The 27,294-nt window shown below is 44.7% G+C and overlaps 1 protein-coding gene across 2 annotated transcripts; it reads right to left on the bottom strand.

Annotated features, from left to right (window-relative positions):
* Positions 1 to 280: 280 nt before the first annotated feature.
* On the bottom strand, positions 281 to 27,079 carry LOC115314380 (zinc finger protein 433). 2 transcript variants are annotated; one of them, XM_042286085.1, is made up of 3 exons: positions 27,003 to 27,079; positions 18,141 to 18,202; positions 281 to 3,806 (listed from the first exon to the last, which is right to left on the bottom strand). In XM_042286085.1, exon 3 carries the CDS (start codon positions 3,640 to 3,642, stop codon positions 2,488 to 2,490), a length of 1,155 nt encoding a protein of 384 aa, XP_042142019.1. In that variant the 5' UTR covers positions 3,643 to 3,806; positions 18,141 to 18,202; positions 27,003 to 27,079; the 3' UTR covers positions 281 to 2,487. The 2 variants fall into 2 exon arrangements, with proteins under 2 accessions (XP_042142019.1, XP_040356142.1); XM_040500208.2 differs by lacking the exon at positions 18,141 to 18,202 and having other exon boundaries at positions 281 to 2,837; positions 2,922 to 3,806; positions 27,003 to 27,067.
* Positions 27,080 to 27,294: the final 215 nt, after the last annotated feature.

Raw genomic sequence — 27,294 nt, forward strand, 5'->3', positions numbered from 1 at the left:
TCTCTGTTTCATACCATTTGAGAATGCAGCATCATGCCTTCACATGTATCAGACAGCACAAAAAAAACATGATGTCACCTCTTGCATAAGCCAGCTGGAGGGCAGGAATTGGGCTATTGTCAGAACAGATACCAGAAGCCGCCACTCTCTTAACTGCTACAGAGAGATCCCAGCATCAAGCAGGATGGCAAAGCGGGAACTTTCTAAAGAGCTACCCCGCCTGTGGCACGTTTGCTTCAGCTAAGGTAGGCAATGGCAGACAAAAGGATAACACTGTGTAAACTTGACTGTAGACCTTTATTTTTGCAAAATAGAGAAGCAAAAGGCTGAATACCTATTTATCATCTGCAGATTTTGTTCAAGCTAAACGAAAAAGAGTGAAAAAAAAACATTGCAATAAAGATATGCTTTCAAATTAATTACACAATTCAAAAATAAACACGCATTGAGAAACAATCCAAAGGACCCTGTAACCAAAGCAAATTCACATATTTATCATCCGCAGATTTTGTTCAAGCCAAACAAAAAAGAGTAAAAGAAAAAAAAAATCATAGCAAGAAAGATATGCTTTCAAATTAATTACACAATGCAAAAATAAACACACATTGACCCTGTAACTAAAGCAAATTCATGGCTGAGTTAGTATTCATTGAGACTTGGCTTCACCGACCCTCCTCATTCTAATAAAAAATATAAGAATGTTAGCCATCAGTGAAGCAGAGAAACAAACTGTTAACCTGTGTTTCACAAAAACAAGCAAAAGGTTTTTTTCGAACATACCAAGACACCTACAACTCAAAGTAGATGCCATATAAACACATGATTGCAAAGATACCAATGGGTACAGTGCTAATTTATAACAAAACCTGCTGGGGAGTGCGAAGAATATTCAACTAGCGATGTCCCAACCAGTAGCAGGAAGTGTTGTGGTCCACGCACACACATACTCGGCAATCAGTATCCCACCGATGAAACTGCTAGAATGAGGTCTTGCCACGTTACAGGACGTAAAAAGAAGAATCTTTGAAAAAGTTACTTCAAACTACTTAAGGCCCGTTCACACACTTAGTTTCACTACGACCGACTGAGACAAGACCCGTTTTCAAGCCTCCTGTGACTGCTGCCTACCGGCTGCACAGAAATGCAGAAAGTCGTAAGCCCTCACAAGAGGTTTAAAACCGGTTTTTAGCCTATCTGGTGGTAAGCAGTCTCAGGGGTGTCAACGAGCCGTTACTTCAGTACCAAAATCGGTAGCCGCTGAAAGAAACAAAGTGAAATTTTAAACTACCAACCTTTTTTCTTTTTAATAAACCACATAAAATTTGGTCACACATTAACTTTTGTTACATTCCATCTTCCTCATAGTTAGAGGAAACCTATTAGACCTTGCATCAAAAAGCACACCTCGAGCGAGTTCAAGGGAGCTTGGAACAAGAGCTAGGGCATGACCCAAAGTACATTCAGGTGCATAACACAGAGTAGCTGCTCTGCAAAACATTAAACAATGTCTCCTATTTATTGACCCAGTTTCTAGATCACAGGTGGAGATGAGTCATTTACTACTAACCCATACATTAGTGTGATAACCGGTGGAGTTTGGATGCAAGGCTCCAGAGCAAGGCCAAATAGTCTGGCTCTGTGTGCAGTCTAAGCGGCCAAGCAACCTGCAATTCTGATTCAAGCTTCTCGGATATTGCTGGCATTTGAAAGGCCTACTTGCCTCAAGCTTTACGCAAATGCCGTTAGGGTTTGCTAACCTTGTGTTAGCATGTGCCCGACAAGGCAAGACCATTTAGAGAACGGCCTAGGTCGCTGCTGGTATTTGTGAGCCTTAATGTGCATAATGGCTTCAGTGTGGCGAGCTTAACTATTAATCTGAGCAAAGCCTTTGGGACCCATGTTGGAATCAAGTAATGAATACTTCGATTGAAATGGCATAAAGTTCTGCACGAGTTAAATGATCGCACCAGGGGCAGGCTCAACTTAAGGGTTAACCACAAGGCATTCTGGACGCGTGCATCTTGTTCTGGCAGATAAACCATTCTGAGCAAAGCTTTTGGGGCTTTGCTTACACTGGTAAGGCTTTTAGACTGTGTGTTTGACAATAATGGATCAGACTGCCATTATGAGAAAAGGCTTCGGGGCACTGCATGCATTTAAATGACTTTTCACCAGTGTGTGTTTGATTATGATTTCTCAGATGGCAATTTCGAGCAAAGGCTTGGGGGCACTACTTGCACTTAAATGGCTTTTCACCTGTGTGTGTTCAATTATGATTTTGCAGATAGTAATTTTAAACAAAGGCTTTAGGGCACTGCTTGCACTTCAATGGCTTCTCACCTGTGTGCGTTCGATTATGGTTTCAGATAAAAATATTCATCAAAGGATTTGGGGTACTGCTTTCACTGAAATGGCTTTCCACCAGTGTGCATTCATTATGATTTCTCAGGATATTTTTAGCAAAGGCTTGGGGGCACTGCTTGCACTTTAATGGTTTTTCATAGCATGTCTTTGGTTATGAGTTCTCATATTAGAATTTCGAGCAAAGGCTTCGGGGCACTGCTTGCACTTAAATGGCTTTTCACCTGTGTGTGTTCGATTATGGTTTCGCAGATGGGAATCTTGAGCAAAGGCTTTGGGGCACTGCTTGCACTTAAATGGCTTTTCCCCAGTGTGTGTTCGATTATGAATTCTCAGATGGAAATTTTGAGCAAAGGCTTGGGGGCACTGCTTGCACTTAAATGGCTTTTCACCAGTGTGTGTTCGATTATGCTTCCTTATATTGGAATTTTGAGCAAAGGCTAGGGGGCACTGCTGGCACTTAAATGGCTTTTCACCTGTGTGTGTTCGATTATGGTTTTTCAGTTGGGAAGCTTGAGCAAAGGTTTTGAAACACTGCTTGCACTTAAATGGCTTTTCACCAGTGTGCGTTCGATTATGATTTCTCAGATGGATATTTTGAGCAAAGGCTTGGGGGCACAGCTTACACTTAAAGGGTTTTTCATCAGTGTGTGTTCGATTATGATTTTGCAAATGGGAATCTTGGGCAAAGGCTTTGGGGCACTGCTTGCACTTAAATGGCTTTTCACCAGTGTGTGTTCGATTATGAGTTCTCAGATGAAAATTTTGAGCGAAGGTTTGGGGGCACTGCTTGCACTTAAATGGCTTTTCACCAGTGTGTGTTCGATTATGCTTTCTCAGATTAGAATTTTGAGCAAAGGCTTTGGGGCACTGCTTGCACTTAAATGGCTTTTCACCTGTGTGTGTTCGATTATGATCTTTCAAATAGGAAATTCGAGCAAAGGCTTTGGGGCACTGCTTGCACTTAAATGGCTTTTCACCAATGTGTGTTCGATCATGATTTCTTAAATGGATATTTCGAGCAAAGGCTTGGGGGCACTGCTTGCACTTAAATGGTTTTTCACCAGTGCATGTTCGATTATGGCTTTGCAGATGGGAATTTAGGGCAAAGGTTTTAGGGCACTGCTTGCACTTAAATGGCCTTTCACCAGTGTGTGTTCGGTTATGACAGGTCAGAAGGGAATTATAAGCAAACTCTCGGGGGCAAAGCTTGCACTTAAATGGCTTTTCACTCTTGTGCTTTTGAGTGTTGCCGATCATTTGGGACTTAGAGCCCGACATGAGAGGATGCTGGCACTTGGCTTGTTCATCACCATGAGCAGCCAGGTGGCTCACAATTACACGCTGATCTTTGGTGACATAGGTGCAGGAACAGCATCCAAACCAGATGTCCTCGGCAAGTTTCAGTGGGCAGCTGGACTCCCTGTACAATGTAGCTCTATCACCTAGAAGAAAAAATTGTATGTATATTGGCACACAAGTAAAGCACAACCAAGATAGCCACCTAGTTTGGAAAAAAGTTTTCATTAACACAGTTTTGCCACAGCTGTACAGATTAATATTTTGCTGTGCTTTGATATTTGACTCATGCAAGCACTCAAATGCAACTGGCACCACAAGGGAAGTTCCTAATCTATAAAAGTGAAAATTCCACAAAAAGTTCATACATTTTTTATTATTTTGATTTCCAAATCATACTTTACATATCTTTTCACTTTAGAAAGTTCTGTTTTCAACAAATTTTTCTTTTTTGTCACAAGAAAATCTGTTTACACAGTACCTTTGGATTTAGAATCTGGTTCTGAATACTTTTTGGGGGCTGGATACCTAATTATTCAGAAAGTTGAAAAAAGAACAATATTTCTGGAGAATGTTAGATATGTTGTTTTATAATTCATGATGACCGGTTATGAAAGGTCCGATTAAGGTCTTCATTGACGTTATCAGTAAAAGAATTTCAACATGTGGTGCTATCATGTCCCGCTAATATAGACGCCCCGCAATATAAACAGAAATTTAGGGGACTATGCCGCTCTGCGTCATGAATATTTAAAGCCGCAGTGCAGGCTATAGACAGCTAGTTTTCGGAACAGGTTAAATACATGCAAGTTTGTTTCACTATTACGGACAGAAGGAGGTCCACTAATAAAAGAGAGCTTAGTTAGGACCTTGCGCTAGAGTTCACCGAGTGTTTCACTACTTTCGGTGGTTGGTTGCACCTCCTTCAAAAGGAATGACCTCGGCACCGAAAGTGGCTCAATTTATCAATGTTTTCCAGCCAAATGTATAAAATTTCTTTCTTTCCTTATGTTACAATGTCCTTCCAGTTTGTAGTCTGTGGCCACTTTCTAGCTTGTATGGCCTCTTTCACCTATGCACATTTCTGGGCAGCCACGTTTTGGTCAAAAATCAGTCTGGTAACCGTGGGCACACCTTGGCAAGGCAATAATTCCAGAGGGAGCACTTAGCTGGCTCAGGCCAGGACAGGAGTCTTATTGCCGAATTCATAGATCCCACTTCACTTGAACTTAATTTCCAATGCCCTTAAGTGGGTATCATCAGATTTCATAAATCCCCCTTTTCTTGAAACGCTCCCTCGCCTCGCACTTCATTCCAACTTTTCTCAAAAAACTTCAAGTGAGTGGTGGCGCCGCCCTTCAACTCGCCTCAAACACATCGAGCTCCCTTCATCACAAAAGAGGGTGGGTTACCGGAGCGATGCCGCTTGCAGGATTGTGTCTTTTGAGTTTGCGACTCATGCGTGCGACCTTGTGTTTGGCATTATCTACCCGCTTGGTCCATCGGCGCCGCGACGGAATCTGTCGAACCACCTGAACTCGATGGAGCTATATAATGACAGTTCTTCGCAAGATATCACTTAACGAAGGCGACGGTGAGGTAACTGCTGATGCTGCTGCCTCTCCAGCAAAGCGGCAACAACTGAGGACTCGCTCACAGCCCTGCTCCATTTGCTTGTCACCCTTCGCTTTTACGGCGCCGGCACCTTCCAGACGGTGACGGGAGACCTGGTGCATGTCTCCCACCCAACGGTCTACCACATAGTCAGGATGATAATGATGCTCATCGTGAGCGTGCTCTTCAGACGTCTGGTGCATTTCCCAGCTGCGTCGGAGTGCCACACCGTCATGCTCGACTTGTACAGAATGGGGCAGTTCCCTGGCGTCACGGGTTGCATCGACTGCACCCACGTGTGCATCAGGAGCCTCGGCGGGGATGATGCAGAAGTTTACCGAAATTGAAAGGGGTCTTCTTGAAAGTGCAGGTGCACCCTTATTTCTTATAATGTCCACCTTATGGACATAGCTTGCTGACTAAACTGCCAGGCTGTGAAGCATGGATAATACTCATGCAAGACAATTTCAGCTGCTCAACCCGAATATTGTAAAACATGGGGATACCCTTTCATCAGCTGTGTTGTTGCTGCTCATCGTGCACCTCTGGGCTCACTCGAAATAGTGATGGCGCAGTGCACACATAGCTTGCATGTGGCATCATTCATGAGCCACGCCAGTATTAAATGTGCCACAAGCATTTGGTTTGCCGTGTTAGTTTCAGACCGCAGAAATTGTAGTTCGAAGAAACCAGTAAGTAGAAATCACCGTCAGTACCCAGCAATGGCGACGCTTGCAAGCTATTAAATTAACGGGGGGTCGACTAGAATCGTCACTACGGTAGGTGCTACAAATTTGTGAGGTTGATACTGGGCGAGCCATGAACGTACCATAGGTTTCATGTACTCTTACATTTAGCAGGTGCATTTTAGGGCCTGTGTAAATCACTGGCTTTACAGATCAATGTTATCTACCTGCAGGCAACCGCTGTCCCACAGCTGCAACTTTTCGATTTTGTGGCAATTTTTCCAGGATATGTGAACGACAGCCGCATCTTTGATGGGAGTCGTTCACCGGCCCTTTACGAGGACAGCAGAGTGCCCGGTGTCCTGCTGGGGGACATGGGCTATGTTTGTCTCCCTTTCCTCATGACTCCGCTCACAAATCCTGGAGCGACAAATAGTCCCAGAGGGAGGTAAGCCAAATCATCGGCAAAAGTATAAGATTTGTTTGGCTATTCAACTGACAAAATCACTAAAGTCTGTAACAGCAGGCAGTTATTGCTGGTGGCAACCAGTTTTTGAAACGTTTCATGAACTGATCTCTTTGTCGACATCCAATGTTTCATCAACAGATTGCTTCATGAATGTTTGTTTCGTCGACAGCTTGCCCCGCCTCTGGCACCCAGCATCCCGTTCCAATTTCCTCCGATGTGTTTCCCTAGCTTGCTGAACCCTTGGCGGTTTCAATGAGGCTCCAAGCAGAGGGACAAAGCGAGGTGTGATCAAGTGGTATGTTTGGGACATAGCTTGCCCCGCCGTCGGTGGTTCATTTGCTAAAAAGTAAATTCAGTCTAATTTTTCTTTTCTGGTATTAAGCAAATGAAAAAAAAAAAGAATGAAAAGAAATGAAGCCGACTATTAAATTCAACCGACCCAGCAGAAGAAAAGAAAAAGTTTGTTGACGAAATGTCGCAAGGCTGAAACAGTTTCCATGAAACGTCAACAATATCAATAAAATCGTGCATGCATGAAACGTTGCCAACAAAACATTTTTAACTTCACCAAAATAATATGGACCTGTTACTGCCATACTGAAAAAAACTTTGTCTTTCCACTCTGGTGAAGAAGACCAGCGAAGCTGTACTATGGTGGGAATGAAGTATTTATAAATGTAAGGATTAAGTTGTGATGGTGTAATTGGTTATTTGAACAAATAAAAAATCAGACATATATATGTAATGATCCGAGGTTATTCATTTCGTAACGAGGACGACATCCTCATGGTTACGAACAAGGGCATCCTCAAGGACGTCTAGGACGACCTCAAGGACGACTCCTGGCGACAAGCTTTGTCAAAGCCTGAAGGGGCTATAAGAGTTTGGATCTAGGCCGATTAATAATGGTTTATTTATTAAAGGAACGTGTATGACATTTGTATATGTGATCTTCCTAAAGAATAGCAATGCCTCATAGTTGCTTTTTATATTAAAAAAATTAATGTTCTAACATAAGCCTGGAGCTTCACATTCTAGCTTGCGTGGCGTGCATCAGGGCTATTCACAGCCTCTCCGATTGTTGTTTTTTCTGAATCTGTGAAGGCTGGTGTAAGAAAAGGTTTTGCATTCATCAAAGTGAATGATGTGCTGTCTTCTTCGCTGTGCACGCATGCACATTTGTGTTGCAAAGCGCCGCCGGCAACCTCAACATTGAGGTTGTCGATAACGACGCGTCTATCCAAGTGTAACTCGACAGGTGCTGAGCAGCAAACGTTCGTCAGCAACATACGCCCTTCTCCTGCATAGGATATCGGGCAAAGAAATGCTAGAGGCTGCTGCTGTCCCGCTATCGACGCCGAGAGTATGACGTCACCAGGGGGCTATAAAAAGACCACAGCAGCATGCAAGACAAAAGCGAACAGCCTGGATGCCGCCGCATAAAGTAGTTCGCAGCATTCTACCGCTTCACACTTGTATCTGACCGCGAACATAACAAATGGTGACAAGGATGACGAAGTGGACTCAAGACGCAGAAAGGAAGCCGTGAAACTGCGACGAAGGATACAGCGTAGCACTGCCAGCCAGAACTCAGCTGAATACCCAGCACAGCAGCCGCACTTCTCACTATGACATCTTCCAATCACATAGGACACATAAAAGCCTTCAGTGAAAATGTGAGTGACTGGCCTTTATATGAACAAAGGTTCACTTTTTTTTTTACATGTGAACAAAGTCAAGGACAATCTCAAGGAGCATGCATTCTTAAGCGTAATTGGGCCCAAGACCTACCATATTTGCTTGAATCTAATGCGCCCTCGATTTTAACGCGCAGCCATTTTTCGAAGAGCGAAAAAAAAAAAGAAAAATTGCGATGACCTCGACTGTTATGCGCACCAGATTTTGTAGGTTGGACACAGAAATTAAACTTTTTCTCACTTGGAAAAACGGTTTATTCCAGGGGTGGCCAAGCTGCGGCTCCCGAGCCGCATGCGGCTCTTCGCATGTTAAAGTGCGGCTCGCGGCTCCCTCTCCTACATTCTCCTCCCCCCCCCCCCCACACACACACACACTTCCCCAAGCAAATAGAACAAGTTTTAAATCGAAAGACAGATTGCGGTTTGGTAGTCTTATCTGCTTTTGACTAGGATAGATTGAAAGTAGTTTGAGTTTCGTTTATTGCTCTCAACAAAAGGTGTGCCCCCCCCCCCACGGCTCTTGGAAGTTTCGTGGTTTTGTTTGCGGCTTTTAGGCCGGGTTAGCCTGGCCACCCCTGGTTTATTCCAAATGCTTCAATCTTGCGATGAAATGAACGGCGCTGTCTTTCGCCGGCAAGGTAGTCATCACGACGCCGGTCCGGGGCAGCACCCGTGGGACAGTATGCATCACTCGTCATTGCTGTTGGACGACATATTCTGCAAGCGGGTCTTCTATTTCAGGGAATCGGCCCTCCTTCGATCCACTGAGTCCCTTGTGCATTGACTTGCTGGCCAAACTCATTTCTTTCTGCTTGCGCCAGTCCCACACGCAAGTTTTTTGGAACACTAAACGCACGTGATGCGGCCCGATTTACATCGCTGTCTGCGCACAATATCACTTTTCTTTTGAATCAAGCATCATGGTGAACGCGGCTTGTCTTTGCAGTGAGAACTTCCATGCTGATACGAACGCAAGAAACACACAAGCTGGCTATGTTCTAAGCCTCTCAGCTTCTCAGCGCGTAATGGAGTGGCCATTTTGAAATGTCGATGGTGATATGGTAGCGCAGTTTTGGGTCACACTCGATTGTAGCGCGCATGCAATTTTTGGACGTATTTCCTCATAAAAAAGGTGCACGTTAGATTGGAGTAAATACGGTACAGTTTATTGAAAACTAACGGCACCAGCCAGACCGTCGGAAGTGCCGCTCAAGGAACTCGTGGAATTGCTGCGTAATCATCTAACGCCAAAAGTTTGTGTGATCGGACAGCGAGCAAAATTCTATAGACGGAATCAGCAGGAACATGAAAGCATCGCACAGTACGTAGCAGAGCTCCAGAAACTTGCGATAACCTGTGAATTCGGTACTTTTTTGGATGAATCACTGAGAGACAGGTTTGTCTGCGGTTTATTTTGCAGTGACATACAACGGTACCTGTTTGCCGAGGACAAGACACTAACATTTTAAAAAGCCGTTGAGCGTACACTGTATTTGGAAGAAGCCAAGAAAAATATACAGGAAGCGCATGCAAAAGCAAGCAAAGACTTGCTTCGTTCATGACGAAAAAGAAGCAGTCATTCGAGTGTTATCGGTGCAGATCTGATCAGCATTTTGCCCAGGCATGTCTGCATATTGCAGGTAAGTGGACGAATTGCGGAAAAAAGGGCGACGTTCAGCGTGCATGCCGTAGCAGCGAAAAGAAACCAGTCAGCAGAAAGAAGTGAATCCGGACAATCAAATTAACAACACGGAAAATGTAAAGATGTTGCCGCGAACACTGAATGCCATCACTGCCGACGTACAAGTTCAAGGTATGCTTACGACCATGGAGCTAGACACGGGGACCACTGTGTCTGTCATACCAAAGCAACAGTTCCAGAAGCTTCGACCGGCTTTAAAGCTTGAACCAATGGAATATCCGTCTGAAGATATACATCAGGGAAATTATTGTCATGGTTGTTGACGGACAGAGAGCGAAGATGAAGAAGAGGATGGAGGGGAAGGAAAAAAAGAGGGTGAGGTGTTCGTGAGAGCGGGCGACACGCAAGCTTCGGGACAGTCGCAGTCGAGTCGCATACCATTTCGGATAAGCACCATCGACCTCCGGCGGGGTGCCCAGACCCCGAGAGATACAATTGCGCTACTTCCAAGCGCTCGAGGCGCCGGCCTTTACGAGGTTGACTCAGCTGCACGAAAAGCAGCCGGCACCAGCAATCAGAACCTCAAGCCCCGGACTCCGTCCGACTCTCTGACAACCCGGCTACCTAAGTGACTGAATGCTCGACTCGAACGACTGACCGACTGCCCTCCGACCAAACCACCCAACCACCTCGCTGACTGCCCGACTGTCTGCTCACTTTACCAATCAACGACAGTATGTATGCGTTAAGTAAGACTTTAGTGCTCGAATAACTAACGTACTTAGCAATGTACATATTCTTCTTATTCAGTTTGCTTTCATTGCCCAGTGAAAGCTTATATAACTCATCCAAACTGTCTCCGTCTGATTATTAACATCTCTCAATCACAACCAACTTGACAATTTGGTGTCTGCGACAGGACAGACACTTTGGATTGTTCAGAAGTAGCTACAAAGCAATGGATTTAAAAGATATTGTGGAAGTTGGCAAGGCATTGGGCCTCCAGGCCGATGAACTAAAAGTTTGGGCGGAACAGAATTATGTGCATGAACAGGAGGAAAGAGCTGCCGAGAGACTCGCGACTAGAGATAAGGCAGAGAGGGAAGAGAGGGTATTGCAGTTACGCATAAGGCTAGCTGAAATGGCGGCGGCGGCCACCACTACCTAGGCCTCCAAGGGACATGGCAATGGGAGAATGAACTCCGCTCATCTCTGTCTCCGGAGACTTATTCCTCCTTTTGATGACAGGAGAGAGTATCTCGACGCATACTTGAAGTGTTTCAAATGCATCACTGGGGGAGAGGAGTGGACGGAAGCAAAGTGGGTGACAGCTCTGAGCATCTGTTTTACAGGAAAGGCTCTGAAGCTGTATGGCAGACTATTCCCACAGGATTTTTTGAGTTATGAAGCAACCAAGGAAACTCTTCTTGATAGGTTTTGATTCTTAACAGAGGGATATAGGGAGAAATTCTGGAGATTGAGACCCGAAGAGGGGAAAACGGCTAGTCAGTACGCCACCCAACTGCAAGGTTACTTTGATAGGTGGATGGAAGTAAGAAAGACGCCTTCAACGTACGAAGTGCTGCGAGATAAGATCCTGACAGAACAATTTATGTCGCAATGCCACACAAAGCTCAGTTTTTTTAAAAGAAAGATTTTAAGACCTTTAAATCAATAGTTGAAGCCGCCGATAGATTTCTGGAGGCACAACAGAAGAATCTAACCTCCTTCAGAGATGATACTAAAGTCGTGTCGTCCCACAGAGGAAGCTCAGACCAGTCAATGCTTCCCAAGCCGAAATGTTTCTTATGTGGCAGGCTAGGCCACAAAGCACCTCAGTGCCGAAGCGGATACAAACAAAAGATTCCATCTTGCCCGCTCTGCAAAAGGGAAGGACATGTCGTGAAAGATTGTCCCAAGAAACGTCAAGATAGACCACATGTATTGTGTTTTGTTGATCCGGTATCAAATAAGAGCACACTGACCTCATCAGTGCACACTACAGAGCAATTAAACCCTCTGCCTATCCAAGATAGCGAGACTGGGCTAATTAGTGCAGTCCATGAACAGACGAGGTTGATCGAAGCTAACAATATGCCTGTCTTACATGGTTTGCTAAACCAAAGACCGGTAAGTGTGCTGCGTGATACAAGCAGTAACACAGTAATCACTCGAAGTAACCTAGTGGAAGATGCCAATCTCACGGGTAAAACGGGCGTAGTGTTCTTTGTAAATGGAGCGCCATTGCAATTGCCAGAGGCGAGAGTGAAGCTCTGCTCCCTGTATTTTACTGGAGATTTACTTGTGAAGTGCATGGAAGCACCGCTCTATGACGTAATTGTAGGAAACGTTGAGGGAGCCTGAAGAGCCAATGAACCAAATCTTAATTGGAATGGCCAAGAGGTGCAACCAATCTCAGAAGGAGAGAAGACTGATACCCGAAAGGACTTAATCGGTGAACAATGTATCAGCTGCACATAGATTGATCCTATCAGATAGGACGAACGCATCACGCAAGGTCAAGAGAGAAGAAGTGACCTCTGAGTTACTGAAGGAGAGACAGAAATCGGACGGAACGTTACAGGTCTGTAGAAACAAAATAGGTCTAGTGTGCAACACGAAGGATGGATCGAGGTACAACTTTTACATCTCGAAAGGAGTACTTTGCGGACGTTTCGAACAAGCGGGGAAAGTCGTTCAAGCAGGTGGTCGTTCCAACCACACTGAGACAATATGTTCTAGAGGTGGCGCATGATAGTGTGATGGCGGGCCACCAGGGGATCAAACAAACCATTGACAGTGTTAGAGGCTTTCTATTGGCCAAGAGTCCAAGCCGACATTAAGAGGTATGTCAGATCATGAAATACATGTCAGAGTGCCACCCCGAAGAAGAAACTAAAAAGGGCGCCATTTGAGAAAATGCCAGTGATCGATACTCCATTTGAGAGGGTGGCCATGGACCTCATAGGTCCACTCCCAGTTACCTCAGATAGTGGAAATTGGTACATCCTTACAATGGCGGATTTTGCAACGAGATATCCCGATGCCGTTGCGTTACCATCTTGTGATTCACGCCGTTGCGAAGGAATTACTACAGTCAAACCCGGATACATCGAATTCAAAGGGGATCGTAAAATAGTTTGATATATCGATAATCTGATATACAAATATATGTTAAGTTGCAGTTGAAATTTCCGCGCAATTCTGCTGATACCGAAAGCCGCGAAAACTGGGACCTTACCAAATAGAGCCTCTAAGAGCCGCTAAATACAGTAGAGCTTAGTTGGTGAAGATCACAAACACCACTGCCGCGTTTACGCAGCGCCGGCAACAAAACATGAAAATAATAAAAAAAAATAAAGAACAGAAAAAGGGAGCCGCATAAAGACAAAACTCTCCATCCATAGAATAAAGTTAAGCAAGCAAGAAAAAAGAAACCTTACTAAATTTAGGCAGCAAAAAAAAGAAAGGCAAAAAAGAAAAAAATGGGCAAAGTAAAAAAAGCGAAAGAAAAAGGTAAACAAAGATAAGGGGTTCAAAGTGCGATTGCTCAACCGTTGTTGTCGACACACTCAACTTGACCAAGGCTTTTTTCTTTTTCTTGCTTATATTATTTTGGGGCTAAGGAGTTGTGCAGTAACAGCGGCGTTCTGGGAAAGAGCGCACGCTACAGCGGGCACTCCCTGCCCTCCCTACGCGCACGCATGCCTTTCCCCTTGCCATCCTCCACTTATTTTCGTTTTTTTTTTCAATTGCTCTTTTCTTTTTTACAACTGCTCTTTCGCTGTGTATCCCCATGAGTGTATACTGGCTTGGTGGTTTGCCAGCCCCGGTTTGCCAGCCCCACAACGTACTGGCCGCCGGCGCAATCCGACCGCGGGAGAAGCGACGGGCGCCCGTGGGAGCGGCCGTGCTTCATTTGCTAGTTCGCTTTATAGAGTGTCCTTGCCATGAGAGTTCGATACAGAAAAACAATGGTCCTATACTATTACATGTGATTTTCAAGGGGATGTTTAGACTGTTCGATATAAACAATAATTCGAAATACCCGGGTGTGATATAACCGGGGTCGACTGTAGAGATTTTCTCCCAAGTGGGTTTTCCCTGGCAGATCTTAACGGATCAAGGAACTAGCTTCACATCCGGCCGAATTGATGAAGGAATTGACACAACTTTTAGCGATTAAGAAATTACAAACTCAGATCACCCAATCTGTAATGGATTGGTTGAGAGGTAAAATAGCACTTTGAGACAGATGTTGACCAAGATGAGCCAGAAGAAGCCGCGCTCTTCGGATCGGTACCTAGCACCTTTGCTATTTGCGTACTGCGAGGTACCCCAAGCTAGCCTGGGCTTTTCCCTGTTTGAGCCTATTTACGGCCGTCATATTCGAGGATTGCTGTTGATCCTAAAGGAGGTGTGGACACGAGATGAACTAGGAACCAGCCTCAAGACAACTTATAAATTCGTTCTTGACCTGCGCAGCCGTCTCGCGAAAACCATGGAACTAGCTTACAAAAACTTAGCGTCAGCAAAATGATATCAAAAGATGTATGACAAGAAAAGTGGGAAGAGAGACTTGAAAATAGGTGACCGTGCCCTGCTTTTAACACCTTCGAAGAACAAGCTGCAAATGCAATGGAAGGGTCCCTACAGGGTGGTGAAAAAAAGGAACGAGGCCGATTATGAGGTTGATCTAGGACACTCCACCAAGCTCTTTCATATCAACATGCTCAAGCGGTATGAAGAACGTGAGGCAGTGGGCGCCGCAGAGCAAGTGTCATCAGCGATAGCCATTGAGGACACAAGTGATAACCACTTCCATGCCTTAACCTGAGAAGTTCAGAGGGAGTAAAGGAAGTGGCACTAGCCGACGATCTCAGTCGAAAACAGCGGGAAGATATCACAGACGTTCTGAAGAAACACGCTACAATATTCTCGGATGTACCGGGGCGTACAAATCTGCTGGAATGTAAGCTGTAGCTAACCACATATGAACCCATTCGTACGCCTCAATACCAGATTCCGTTTTCCATGGAGCGCGTGGTTGAAAAGGAGGTAGACAAAATGCTAAACTAAAGGTAATCGAGAAGTCCACCTCTGCGTACTGTTCGCCCTTGGTTCTGGTTAAAAAGCCAGAGAAGACCTACCGGATTTGCATTGACTTCCATCGGCTCAACGACAACCTAACCTCCGATGCCGTATTTGCCGAGGTAGGCAATCAAGTTTATTTTTCCAAGTTAGATCTCTCCAAGGGGTACTGGCGAATCCCCCTTACGAATGACTCGAAGGAGAAGACTGCATTTTCCACGTCGTCGGGATTGTATCGATTTAGGTGCATGCCGTTTGGTATTAAAACTGCATCTGCCGTCTTTATGCGAGAGCTGCTGTCAGGAATCAACTCGGTCCGACACTAAATCAATGATGTCTTGATTAAGACCATTACTTGGAAGAGCATGTCTGTGTACAGGGTGTCACAAAAGAAAATTTACACCGTCTTTTTTACCGCAAAAATAAAATAGGCATCGCCGAACGCTCATTCGCCACCCAAAGGTAGCGCTAGAAGTCACAACCAGATGCCAAAGTTTCAGCCTGATCCGATAACTTAATTAAAAGTTATAACTGATTTTCTAAGAATTTCAATGGGAAAATGGCGCCCGACGGAGTTTTCAAACACATGGGGCTCTATGGCACCAGAAACCGAAAACGGGCAAAAATAAGCTCCATTTTCCCGTTGAAATTTTCAGAAAATCAATTCTAACTTTTGAATAAGTTATTGGATCGGCCTGAAACTTCGGCATCGGGTTGTGACCTCTAGCTCTACCTTTAGGCGGAGAATGAGCGTTCGGCGATGCCTAGTTTATTTTTACGTTAAAAAAGACCGTGTAAATTTTCTTTTGTGACAGCCTGAACTCTAGCGAGTTTTTCAAAGGATTGTGGACGCGGGGTGAACCGTAAAGCCTAGCAAATGTGAAGTTTGAATGAGGCACGTCACTTTTCTTGGACATTGACTAGGAAACGGTGAGCTCGCCCCTTTTCCGGAAACTTTGGACAAGGTGGTGGGATCTCAGCGACCCACAACGAAAAAACAAATGAGGTCATTTTTGGGACTCACCGGTTATTACCGGCAGTTCATTGTGAATTATGCAGAAAAAAGCTTGCCTTTGGATGAACTGACAAAAAAGACAGAACGTCTGTTGGGACCAACAGGCAAAAAAAGACATTCCACGAATAGAAGAAGGCACTATCAGAGGGACCGATCCTGGAAGCAGTGGATCCCACCAGGAAGTTTGTACCTCGAACTGACGCTACAGATTGTTCTCGGAGCTATCTCAATGCAGAAGCATGAGTTGTTTTTGCATCCTATCGCGTGTGCTAGCAGGATATTGCTACCCAGGGAGAAGAACTATGCCACCATTGAAAAGGAAGCTCTAGCCTTGGTCTGGGCCATTCAAAAGTTCCACCTTTATCTGTAGGACAAGAAATTCGTAGTTCAAAGCGACCACCAGCCTTTGCAGCATATAAACAAAATGAAAGCTTCAAATAGCAGGCTGCTGAGGTGGAGTTTGCTTTTGCAGGAGTATGAGTTTTCAGTTCAATATATTAAGGGAGTTGAAAACGTGGGCGGTGACTACCTCAGCCGTGTATAATATTCATAGAATAGTAGCGGTTAATGGCACTATTTAGGGCGTTAAGTCAAGATAGGGTGAGGTGTCTGATTTCTGTATCAGTTATAAAGAGAAGTTACTGGCCAGCCGTATTCGTATTTTATTTCTCATGTTTTTGTCATTTTGTGGAGTTGGTACGGCCTTACCTTTTCAGTCTCTGTTGATGATTTAATTTCAAAGATTAGTGTCGTAAAATATTTCAAAGTTAAATATAGCGTGTAAAGTGACCTCGTATACAACCTGACTTGAGGAAATTTAGATCTGATTTGTTTCCGCGAATTATAGATTCTGAACTGCATGTGTGCACCGGGCTCAGTTGTGGCTAGTTGTTTGACCCCGAACTGAAACATTTGTGCTAAACTGCTGGACTCTGTGCATTATATTCTGTCCACAGCCGACGCACATAGGTTAGCTGTTTTTGTTTTTTTTTTTCAAAAAGAAAAAAAAAACTTGAAGACAGGGGGCCGTCTCATGGTTGTTGCCGGACAGAGAGCGAAGAGAAAAAAAGAGAACGGAAGGGAAAAAAAAAAGAGGATGAGGTGCTCGTGAGAGGGGGCGACACGCAGGCTTCGAGACAGTCGAAGTCGAGTCGCATACCATCTGGGACGAACACCATCGACCTCCATCAAGGTTCTCAAACCCCGAGAGATACGATTGCGCTGCTTCCAAGCGCTCGAGGTGCCGGCCTTTACGAGGTCGACTGAGGTGCGCAGAAAGCAACCGGCGACAACAATCGGAACCTTAAGCCCCGGACTCCATCCGACTCTCTGACTACCCGGCTACCTAAGTGACTGACTGCTCGACTCGAACGACTGATGGACTGCCCTCCGACCTAACCATCTGACCACCTTGCTGACTGCCCGACGGTCTCCTCACTCTACCAATCAACAACAGTATGTATGCGTTAAGTAAGACTTTTGTGCTCGAATAACATAATTAGCATTGCACATATTCCTTCTTATTCAATCTTCTTTCGTTTCCCAGTGAAAGGTTATTTAAACGCATCCAAATTGTCTCTGTGCGATTACTTAACATCTCTGAATCACAACTAACTTGACATCGTGCAACCCTGTGGTGTCGTCTATGCATCCGTGCGGTACAAAGACGAACTGCACGTCCCTCCCCTCCACGTCGTTGACCACAGCGGGCCACCCCTACTCGGTCGCGAGTGGCTCGCTAACCTTCGCTTGGATTGGGAAAACATATGCGCTGTGCATAAGCTGTCTATTGGGTCTCAGCTTGAGGCAAGCCACGACGAGCACGAGGCACATTTAAGAGAACTTCGAGCATAGTACAGCGTCATCTTTGACGGCACCCTTGGCAAGATTGAAGGTGAGCAAGCTACTTTGTTCTTGAAAGAAAGCCGCCCCAAGTTCTTCAAACTGAGAAACATGCCCTATGCACTATGTGCAGCACTAGAGGAAGAACTACGAAGGCTTGAGCAAATGGGGCTAATTACGCAAATGTCCAGAAGCGAGTTCGCCACTTCTATTGTCCCGGTTGTTAAAAAAGACGGAGAACTGTATGTGTGTGCGGAGACTACAAAACAACCCTCAACCCTGTCTTAGACACTGAGCGGTACCCGCCGCCCAAGCTTGACGAGATACTAGCCGCGCTTGCCAATGACAAATGCCTTTCGAAGCTGGATCTCAACAGGGCCTACCACCAAGTAGAAATGTCAGACGAGTCTAAAAAGCTACTCACGTTATATACGCACAAAGGATTGTTTGCTGTGAACAGACATCCCTTTGGAGTAGCACCTGCACCTGCGTTGTTCGAACGAATTATGAACATGTTGAAAGGACTACCATGTGCCAAATGCTATTTAGACGATATCTTAGTCACAGGCGCTACTGCTGAAGAACACCTCAGGAACCTTGAAGCAGTATTTCAGACCCTCGCAGAGGTGTCCACATCAAGGGAGAGTTCTTCAAGGAACAGTTCCTCGGATGCATCATTATTGAGGCAGCAGTGCAGCCTTCAAATGAGAAAGTACAAGCTCTCCTGAATGCCTCACCTCCAAACACTATCGCACGGCTGCGTTCGCTGCTTCGTCACATTGAATATTACGGGAAGTTCACGCCATGTTTAGCGACGCTTGCCAAACCTTCCTACAGGCTTTTACAGAAAGAAAGCTCCTGGAGCTGGGATCACAGATGTCAAGGCTTCCTCCAAGCCATGAAGGCAGTCTTGCCATCAGTGGAGGTGCTGACAGACTGACCCGGCACGGCCACTGCAGCTCTCTTGCGATCCGTCGGCTTGTGGCCTCCGAGCAGAGCTGTCACACGCTATGAAGGATGGTGCGGTAAGACCAATCGCTTACGCTTCCAGAACATTGTCGAAAGCAGAGGAGAACTATAGCCAGACTTACAAAGCGCTAGCCTTAATTTTTGGAGTAAAAAAATTTCACTTCTACATCTGTGGTCGGGAATTTACTTTAATCACAGACCATTAGCCATTACAAACAATTTTTGGGCCGAAAAGCGACATCCCGGCTATAGACGCAGCAAGACTTCAACGATAGGCTGCAACGCTTTCAGCTTACAGGCACCAACTGCTATATATAACATCAGTGGAAAACGTGGACGGGGACTGTTTCTCGCGACTCCCGTTAGAGACTACAGATGAAGGCAACAGCTAAACCGAGACATTTTACACACCATGTTTAGCATCCCTACCAGTAACCAGCAAGGGCATGGCACGTCACACAGAGCGTGATCCAGTTTGCAGTCTTGTAATGGACTTCATCAAGAAGGTTTGCCCCTCTCACCATGACGACAAACGATTCAAACCCTATTTTGAGAGGCGCAGGGAGTTCACGGTTCACAAATTATGACTGATGGACAGCATGAAAGTGATCGTGCCACCGAAATTGCAAAAGCTGGTCCTGAAGGAGCTGCACCAGGGACAGACAGGAATTGAGCGGAGCAAGGAACTCGCCCGAAGCTACATGTTGTGGCCCTGTGGAGAAAGACCTGGAAAACCAAGAGCGTACCGAGACGGCTGCATACTACAGTCCTTCAGAGAATGGGCCCAGTGTTCCACGAGGTCAAGGTGCGGACACCACATGGGCCCTGTATTTGGAGACGACACAGGGAGCCTATCTAGTGTGCTGGCTTCACTGAGCGACACAAAATATTTCTGGCAATACGAGGAAGCTAGAGTGTTACGAGCGCAAGTTACTTCTTTATCCTAAGAACAAGAACGGTGTTTAGCATAATATTTACGCCAGGAGGCACGTTTTAATTCTGGAGCAAAACTGAAAATAACCTACATTTTGGATTTCATTTCTCGGTATAGGCAAATACGATATAGCTTCGCCAATACTGGAAACTCCTCCGAAAACACATAGGAGCGGCGGCGAACGTGACAGTGGCGCCTCTAGCGGACTCGGAGTCTACGGAAGCAGTCGTCGCAATGGAAAAGTATAGGCTCCGCGACGTCCTCGAGCTTTACGAGCCCCGTATTGTCACCCTAACAGCAGAAACAATTTATTACGGTCAGTTCGCTTGCAAAGCGGAATCCACTGATCTCAACTGCAACGACAATCGAATAACAACGCGCGCATAAACAAAGATAGAGCAGTTTATTTAGCGGTCTCAAACGCCTCTCAGGGGATCACACGCGTTTGAAAAGCGTCTGGGAAGCGAAAAAAAGGCGTTTAGCTACTCAAACTACGTCGTAATTATTAAAATATGCAAAAACGACATGTTAATATTACCCGAGCAAGCGCACGAGCTGCTGGAGCATAAAAACAAAACAAAAAGTAAAGATAAAGATGACCGTGCAAACACTTACCGAACTTTGCAGAAAAGATGGTGTCGCCATTCCCGACGAAAATAAAAAGAAAAGGGAAAGAGGCGAACAACGGCGAATAAAACAAAGAAGCTAGCAAAAAACTATTTCAACGACGACGATCGTTGCGGCGCTTATAGAAAAAAAGAAAGAAAAATGGAAAGCAGCAAAGGATGGATGGATGGATCTGGCTAAACCCTGTGAATCGGGCGGTGGCTTGCGCCACCTAGCCAACATTATAAATCTAATTATATGTTTTGAATTCCAAGATTAAATCTCACCCCTGCCTCGATTTTAGCCACCAGTCTGATAACCTCCGCTTGGTTATTTCTACCCGTGTAAAGTCTATTTTTCCTTCACTGTCTTTAAAACCCAATGCTTTGATTAAATCCGCCCGGTCACTGTTAACTGTTGGGTGAAGCCCTTTACAGAAAAGTATTAAGTGTTCAGCCGTTTCCTCCTGCTCCCCACACACACTACATAAAGTGTCCATCTCCTGGTACTTAACCCGGTACGTCTTAGTCCGCAATACTCCTGTCCTGGCCTCAAACAACAAAGAGCTTCCCCTAGAATTATCGTAGATATTTTCTTTGCAAATTTCCTGTTTGAACATTCTGTACGTCTCCAGTGCTGGTTTTGTCTGCATACCCGTTTCCCACAGACCCTTCTCTGTTTCTTTTATCCTTTTCTTAACCCGTAATTCTTGGTTGGCGCCCCCACTGCCGCCCAAATATTTGCTTGATAATTTTCTAGTTCGCTTTCTCCATTTGGTATCTACATTCCTCATGTACAAATAACTGAAAACTTTCCTAGCCCACTGCTCTTCCTCCATTTCCCTCAAACGCTCCTCAAATTCTATCTTGCTGCTAGCTTCCCTGCCCTCGAATGACGTCCATCCCATGTCGCCTTGTACCCCCTGATTCGGCGTATTTCCATGAGCTCCCAAAGCAAGCCTACCTACGCCCCGCTGTTTAATTTCTAACTTTGCTTGAATATCTGGTCTCATGCACAGGACCGCATTGCCGAAGGTCAGGCCGGGAACCATGAGCCCTTTCCAAATCCCCCACACCACTTCATACCTACTGTAATTCCACAGAGCCCTATGTTTCATGACGGCTGCATTCCTGCTACCTTTCATCGCTACATGTTTTTCATGCTCCGTTAGATACTCAACACTATTATTTATCCATACCCCAAGATACCTGTACTTATCCACTACCTCCAACATGACCTCTTGTATCCTATGCTCGCCACCATCTTTATCATTAAAAATCATCGCTGCCGATTTTTCTTGACTAAATTTAAGACCTAGTTTATCTCCCTCTGTACCACAGATATCCATTAATTTCTGCAAATCTTCTTTGTTGTCGGCCATTAGCACTATATCATCTGCATACATCAGCCCCGGTAGTGATTGTTTAATCCATTCACCTTGCTTGATGAAAGAAAGGTTGAAGCCAAACCCGCTCCGCTCTAGTTTGTTCTCCAATCCCTGTAAGTATAACATGAACAACAAAGGCGACAAAGGGCAGCCTTGCCTAAGCCCCCGCTCTATCTCTATAGGCTCCGATACATTTGTTTCCCATTTTATAAGCACCTTGTTGCTATTATATATATCTTTTAAAAGATTAGTTACTCCAGCTTCTACCCCTAATGTACCCAGTATGCCCCACAAATTCTCTTGGATTACACTGTCGTAGGCTCCTTTGATATCCAGAAACGCTAGCCATAGGGGCCTTTGTTCCTCTTCTGCTATTTCGATACACTGCGTTAAAGAGAACAGATTGTCCTCTAACCTCCTTTGCTTCCGGAACCCATTCTGCAGCTCCCCCAGCACCCCCTCGCTCTCCACCCATGCCTGCAGTCTATCCTTTATAATCTGCATCACCACCCTGTAAATCACTGACGTCACCGTTACAGGACGATAGTTGTTTATGTCCGCTTTGTCCCCCTTTCGTTTATAAATAGCTGGTGGTCGCCACCGGTGTTGAGTTCACGACAAACAAAGCGGAAGCAACAGACGAAACTAATGAAAAAAGAAGAAAGCGTCCCTTTTTTTTCAGCTGCTTGTTGTACATTTCTATATTTGCTTTCGCGGCGTAGGTACAAACTAAAAACAAAACAGGGGAAATAAATAACGTAGTGCAGCTCACACTGCCCGGTAAAAAAGTGTCACAGAAATGTTTTGGTCGCAGGCAACAATCTTCTATATGTGCTAGCAGTGAGTAACCTTTTTTTGCTTTCGAATTTATTTTTCCAGTGACTTTGGCGGGTTGTTCGTTCGCTCGCTTGACGAAGCAGTTTAAAAGTACATTCAAGTACTTGTTGACGTAGGTGTCCGTAGGTTGACGTAGGAAGCAGAAGAAAGATTTTCCACCACATCGCACAAAATTGTTCTTGCAATGGTAGGCAGCACATAGCATGCCTGCCATCTCTAAGTATGGTCTGGTGTATGCTCGAATGCGGCTGGTTGATCAACAAACGATGACCCGTAGCAGACGTGCCGGCCGGAGTACACAAATAAAATTCGAATAAAAATGTATAACGGGCTTACACTTCTTAATATATTTAATAAATATCGAAAAGCACGTATGACTATTTTAGATTAGAAACTCAATCGAAGGCGAAAATAGGAGGTTATCGCAGACGACAGTGGAAGAAAACAACAACAACAACAGCAAAGTTGCAGACGGCCCTCAAAATGCCCGGGCCTAGCGCAGACGAACCGGGGATAGTAAGCGCCGAAGCGAAGGAAAGGGAGTAAAAACTAAGCCAAACAAAGCAAGGTACGCGATAGTTTACACGTCGGGCAAAAAAAAAGAAGCAAAAAGCAAACAAAAAATATACACAGCAACATATAAGCAGGAGGAAGAAATAACGCGGCAGAGTGGCGTCGCCTCAAAAATATAAAAGAAAGAAGACTCAAAAATGGAAAGAGTGGAGACGGTTCAACGGGTGTCGGCCTTTATCGTAGAAGTAAAGAAGCAGCGAAGCAGAAGATGTTGGTCGTCCCCGCGCTAACAATCGGAATTTGTGTACTGTAAATAACGTGACTGAAATCACCTTTTTTCGCGGGGCTACGACGCTCTCCCCTTCTTTTTTTGCAAGCGCGAGAAGTCTGCTTTTTTCGTAACTCTGCTTTTGTTAATCTATAATCGCGTCAGATTTGCATATGCACAACGACTTCTTTCGGAGCATACTGACATCGCCGTAACGTACGTGGTTCGAAATTGACTTCTGCTTCTTCATCCGGAGACGATCTTAACGGGATTAGCCAGCTCGCCTGTTCAACGAAACGGTTATAAGCAAGACATTCATGAGAAATGGGAATTGCAACGACAAAACGAATTGACTGATAAGAACAATAAAGTTGAAACGAAGCTATGTTCTGAAATATTTGTACATTTCCCTTTTTCACGAAACAGCGCGAAGGCATACATTCGTGTTTTGCTTGGCTTACATAAGTTGTGACAGAATGTTTTCTTCGGGAGAACTCCGAAATTGCACCCAGAAAGCTGTAACATCTTTCCCACGCGAAGAGAATGTCCTTCACTCATGGGCTGGCACCCATTTTTTAACTTTCAAAGCAGCGAATGTCCGTGACAATTTTTTTTCGTTGGTCACCTCGCACGGAGATAGGCAAAACCAATGCATTTTGGAGAATTTGTCTGCTAGCGGAGACTCCCAGCTCGCCAGGGGCGCTGCAATCACTTTTCGCCCGTTTTCCGCGGGAGTTGCCAGTATTGGCTTCCACGGTATTTGGTATAGGTCTTAATTTTGGATTGTTTCATAACTCGAGATGTGTCTCGCATCATAATTATTTAGTTAAAGTTAAAAAATTAAACATCGTAATTATTTAGTTCACGGAAATTTTATTTTGTGACACACTTGTTTGATCCAGGCACTTCAAAATGTTTCGGAGATTTCAGTGTCCCTGTAAAGACCGGGTTTTTCATGCACCATAGAGGTAGCATAGAATATTGTATTTGGAGAAAAAGTCAGTGCTGATATTTGTGTGTTCTTGCTACCTTTTCTCGCTCAGATAATTGTCATGAGATATAATAAACCGTGGGCCTTTTAATGGGTTTTTGAATATTTAGATGTTTAATTGCTTTAACATTATTCCGAGCACAAGCATAACAGAATAAATCCAATTTTTACAAAATGTTACAAAAAAATTAACAAGCGCTGTTCTCATTAGAAAACCCCAAAGACGGAATCCGAGTCAGACAGCTGAAGTGTGTTTTTAAAGCAACATGTTACACAAAGGACTTCAAATTGCATCCAGTGTTTGACTCTTGGTATATCTTGATAACAATGTCAGTTTTTCATATGATGAAAAGACAACAAAATGAGATCTTGCTGGAAAGGCTATTATGATTAAATGACATAATTTTCTGATCACGGTGTTAATTGGGGGCATGCATTGCCGCGATTTGTATTAATAATAATATTAGAATTAGGATGTTTTATTGCATATTTTTTCAAGCTCTAGCATGATTTGTTGCTTATGATTCAGTTTCAAAGTCGCAAAGAAGTATGACAATGAAACATGTCCTAATTATCATTACTGGTGCAAATTGCAGCATTTTTAACTACCAAGTTATAAAAAAAAATATTTTAAAAACAATGAAACATTCTAGCTAATCGGAGAAATCCCAGTAAAATCACATTATTTGTGGGTAAAGCATATGGTGCTATCAAAGTCGCGACTTTTGACAATCGGCAAAACTTCCAAAGTCGCCGGCAATATCCTTCCAGACCAATGCCACCCCCCCCCTTTTCCTCAAATTTTTTCCTTTTTTTTTAGCCAGTTTTTTTATAACTTTTAATTACGTTCATTTCTATGCGCCGTCGTTTTGCCAACCTCAGCCTTTCCAGTTTGAAAGAACGCCTACCTTCTCGCACGTCTGCTCACTGCAGCATGTTTCATTGGCTTTAGAAAACCGGTGAAACAGTAGTGAGTTTTAATATTTCGTATACGAGCGAATGCAAGCACGGTGTGTTTGCGATAGATTGGCGTGTTCCACGCTGCGCGTGCGCGGAGCCAAAAATTGCAGTCTTGGATTGGCGCATGGCGATGACGCGCATGCGCAACGTGGAGCACTCAACCCTAACGCAAACGCACAGCGTTTGCTGTTATATGCAATACTAAAACTCTCTAATAACGTACAATCCCATACCGGCTGCAGCACTACGTTGAAACAGTGAAGAGTGTTGTTTGCATTCGAAAATGACATTCTGCGAGCCATGATTGCAGCAGCTCTGCCATGCCGCTGAGCAGGAGAATCGGGGGACCCTCACTAGAGCGTTTCCCGTTTCCGCTGTGGGACGGCGAGCAATGAGCTGGAGACACGAATAACGTAACCAGTGGGCTATAAAAAGACCACACTGCCATGTGCGACAAAAAAGAAGAGCCTGGATGCCGCTGAATAAGGCACTTCGCTGCGTTCTACCGCTTCATGCTTGTGTCTGACCGCGAACATCACAAGAAGTTGGTCACACCGCGACTTCTGCTCGAAAGAAAAGCAGAAATTTTCATAAGCTCTTAAATTGTCTGACATGGCTAGGCAAATTAAGGTAATTAATTATTTTTGTTCTATCCAGTTTCCACTAAAAATTGTTTACAAAATTAAAAGCACTCACTGAGAAGTGCATCATGCATTATGTGCATTTGGGTCCACAAAATTAAACATACAACACTAGTAATTCATAGCAGGTGTAAATCTCAGTTTTTGGGATGCTGAAGTGTCACCAACTAAGACTTCGAGTGCGAGGGGGTCTCACGCATTTCGCATCAACCGGGTGAATAAGCAGGGATTTAATTGAAACGACTCCGGAAGTCAGCCACCGCTTCTCCCTGCCAGTCATATTGAGGAAATGTTTGTACCCTGGTTCACAAAAGTCAAAAAGGAATCAACTTGGAACTAATAAGAGACCAGCACCCACAAAACATGTTGGAACCAACAAGATACGTGGAGTCGCTTTCACTGGAGTGTTTATAACATACACGAAAGGCTCTCGAATTTCGCTTTTCTATTTTCAATGTAGTGAGACATTTCTTTCTCAGTTTTATTTAGTCCAAATCATAATAAAAAATACAGCCTATTTGCTGTGGTAGACGTAGTGAGGTAAGGCGCTGGATATCCTATTTTCGTCATCCAGTTTTTTGTACTGAGGTAAAGAACAGCACAGCACCATTTGAGCGCTTTTACACCTCAGCGTCAAAAATGTTAGCATGACTTCGCATGCCATGGTTTCAAGCTTTGGTAAAATGTCCTACTACAAATATCACAATACCAAATAAACACAATGCGTGAAACAGGCATCGTCGCGTGTTACCCAAGCAGCGCATGAAGCGAGCCGACGAGCCAAAGGATCCAAGATGTATGCGGTCTGTCACAGACTCTCCTACCCGTGACATCACAAACAATGATTATATAGCTAGAGAAGCGCCCCCTGTAGTTCACGCGCGCCGCCAATAGGAGCCCAACATTTAGCTTGCCCAAAGTCAATTTGCGGCTACCATGAACCTCTCCTCAAATTCAATTTTGCTGCTTGCCTCCCTCTCCTCAAAGAAAAATCTAATCACTCTGCACATTTTCATCTGGGCTCTTAGCTCCCCCGGTGGGGGATCTCTGATTCGGCACGGACCCCTAGGTGTGTGTGGACAGCTCTACAAGAAGCGCTGCTCTAGATTATGACTGCCTTTAGTCTAGACACAGTCACTGCCCTGTTTATAAAAGAGGTACCACCAAACAGAAAACTCACCACGACTTGAGGACTGAATTGGTTCCATTTGAATCGCTGCCCAAGGTCAGGTTTGTGAGGAGTCGGGCAAGATCAAGAGGCATGCACAGGAGGGACGCACAGGACCGCTTGAGATCCTAGAAACCAAATGGAATGAGAAATGAAAGTAACTAAGAATAAAGTGAGCACACCCTCCAAGCACATGAAAACGACGGGAGCAAGTGACCAAGGCGATGAGCGACATTTTCCAGAAATCCAAAAATTGAGACACGTGACGAACGGCAGACAGAAATCTCCGTCGCTCGCCGCTGAC

This window comes from Ixodes scapularis, unplaced genomic scaffold (assembly GCF_016920785.2).
Source record: "Ixodes scapularis isolate PalLabHiFi unplaced genomic scaffold, ASM1692078v2 PGA_scaffold6__148_contigs__length_123643588, whole genome shotgun sequence".
Lineage (NCBI taxonomy): Eukaryota > Metazoa > Arthropoda > Arachnida > Ixodida > Ixodidae > Ixodes > Ixodes scapularis.

Excerpts from the sequence above, each read along its gene's own strand:
- LOC115314380 (XM_040500208.2), bottom strand. The coding sequence starts at position 27,030 with ATGGAACCAATTCAGTCCTCAAGTCGTG. Across the intron at positions 3,807-27,002 it reads AATTCAGTCCTCAAGTCGTG|GTGATAGAGCTACATTGTAC; the intron begins GTGAGTTTTCTG and ends TTTTTCTTCTAG. Across the intron at positions 2,838-2,921 it reads TCATAATCGAACGCACACTG|GTGAAAAGCCATTTAAGTGC; the intron begins GTGAAAAGCCAT and ends GAACACACACAG.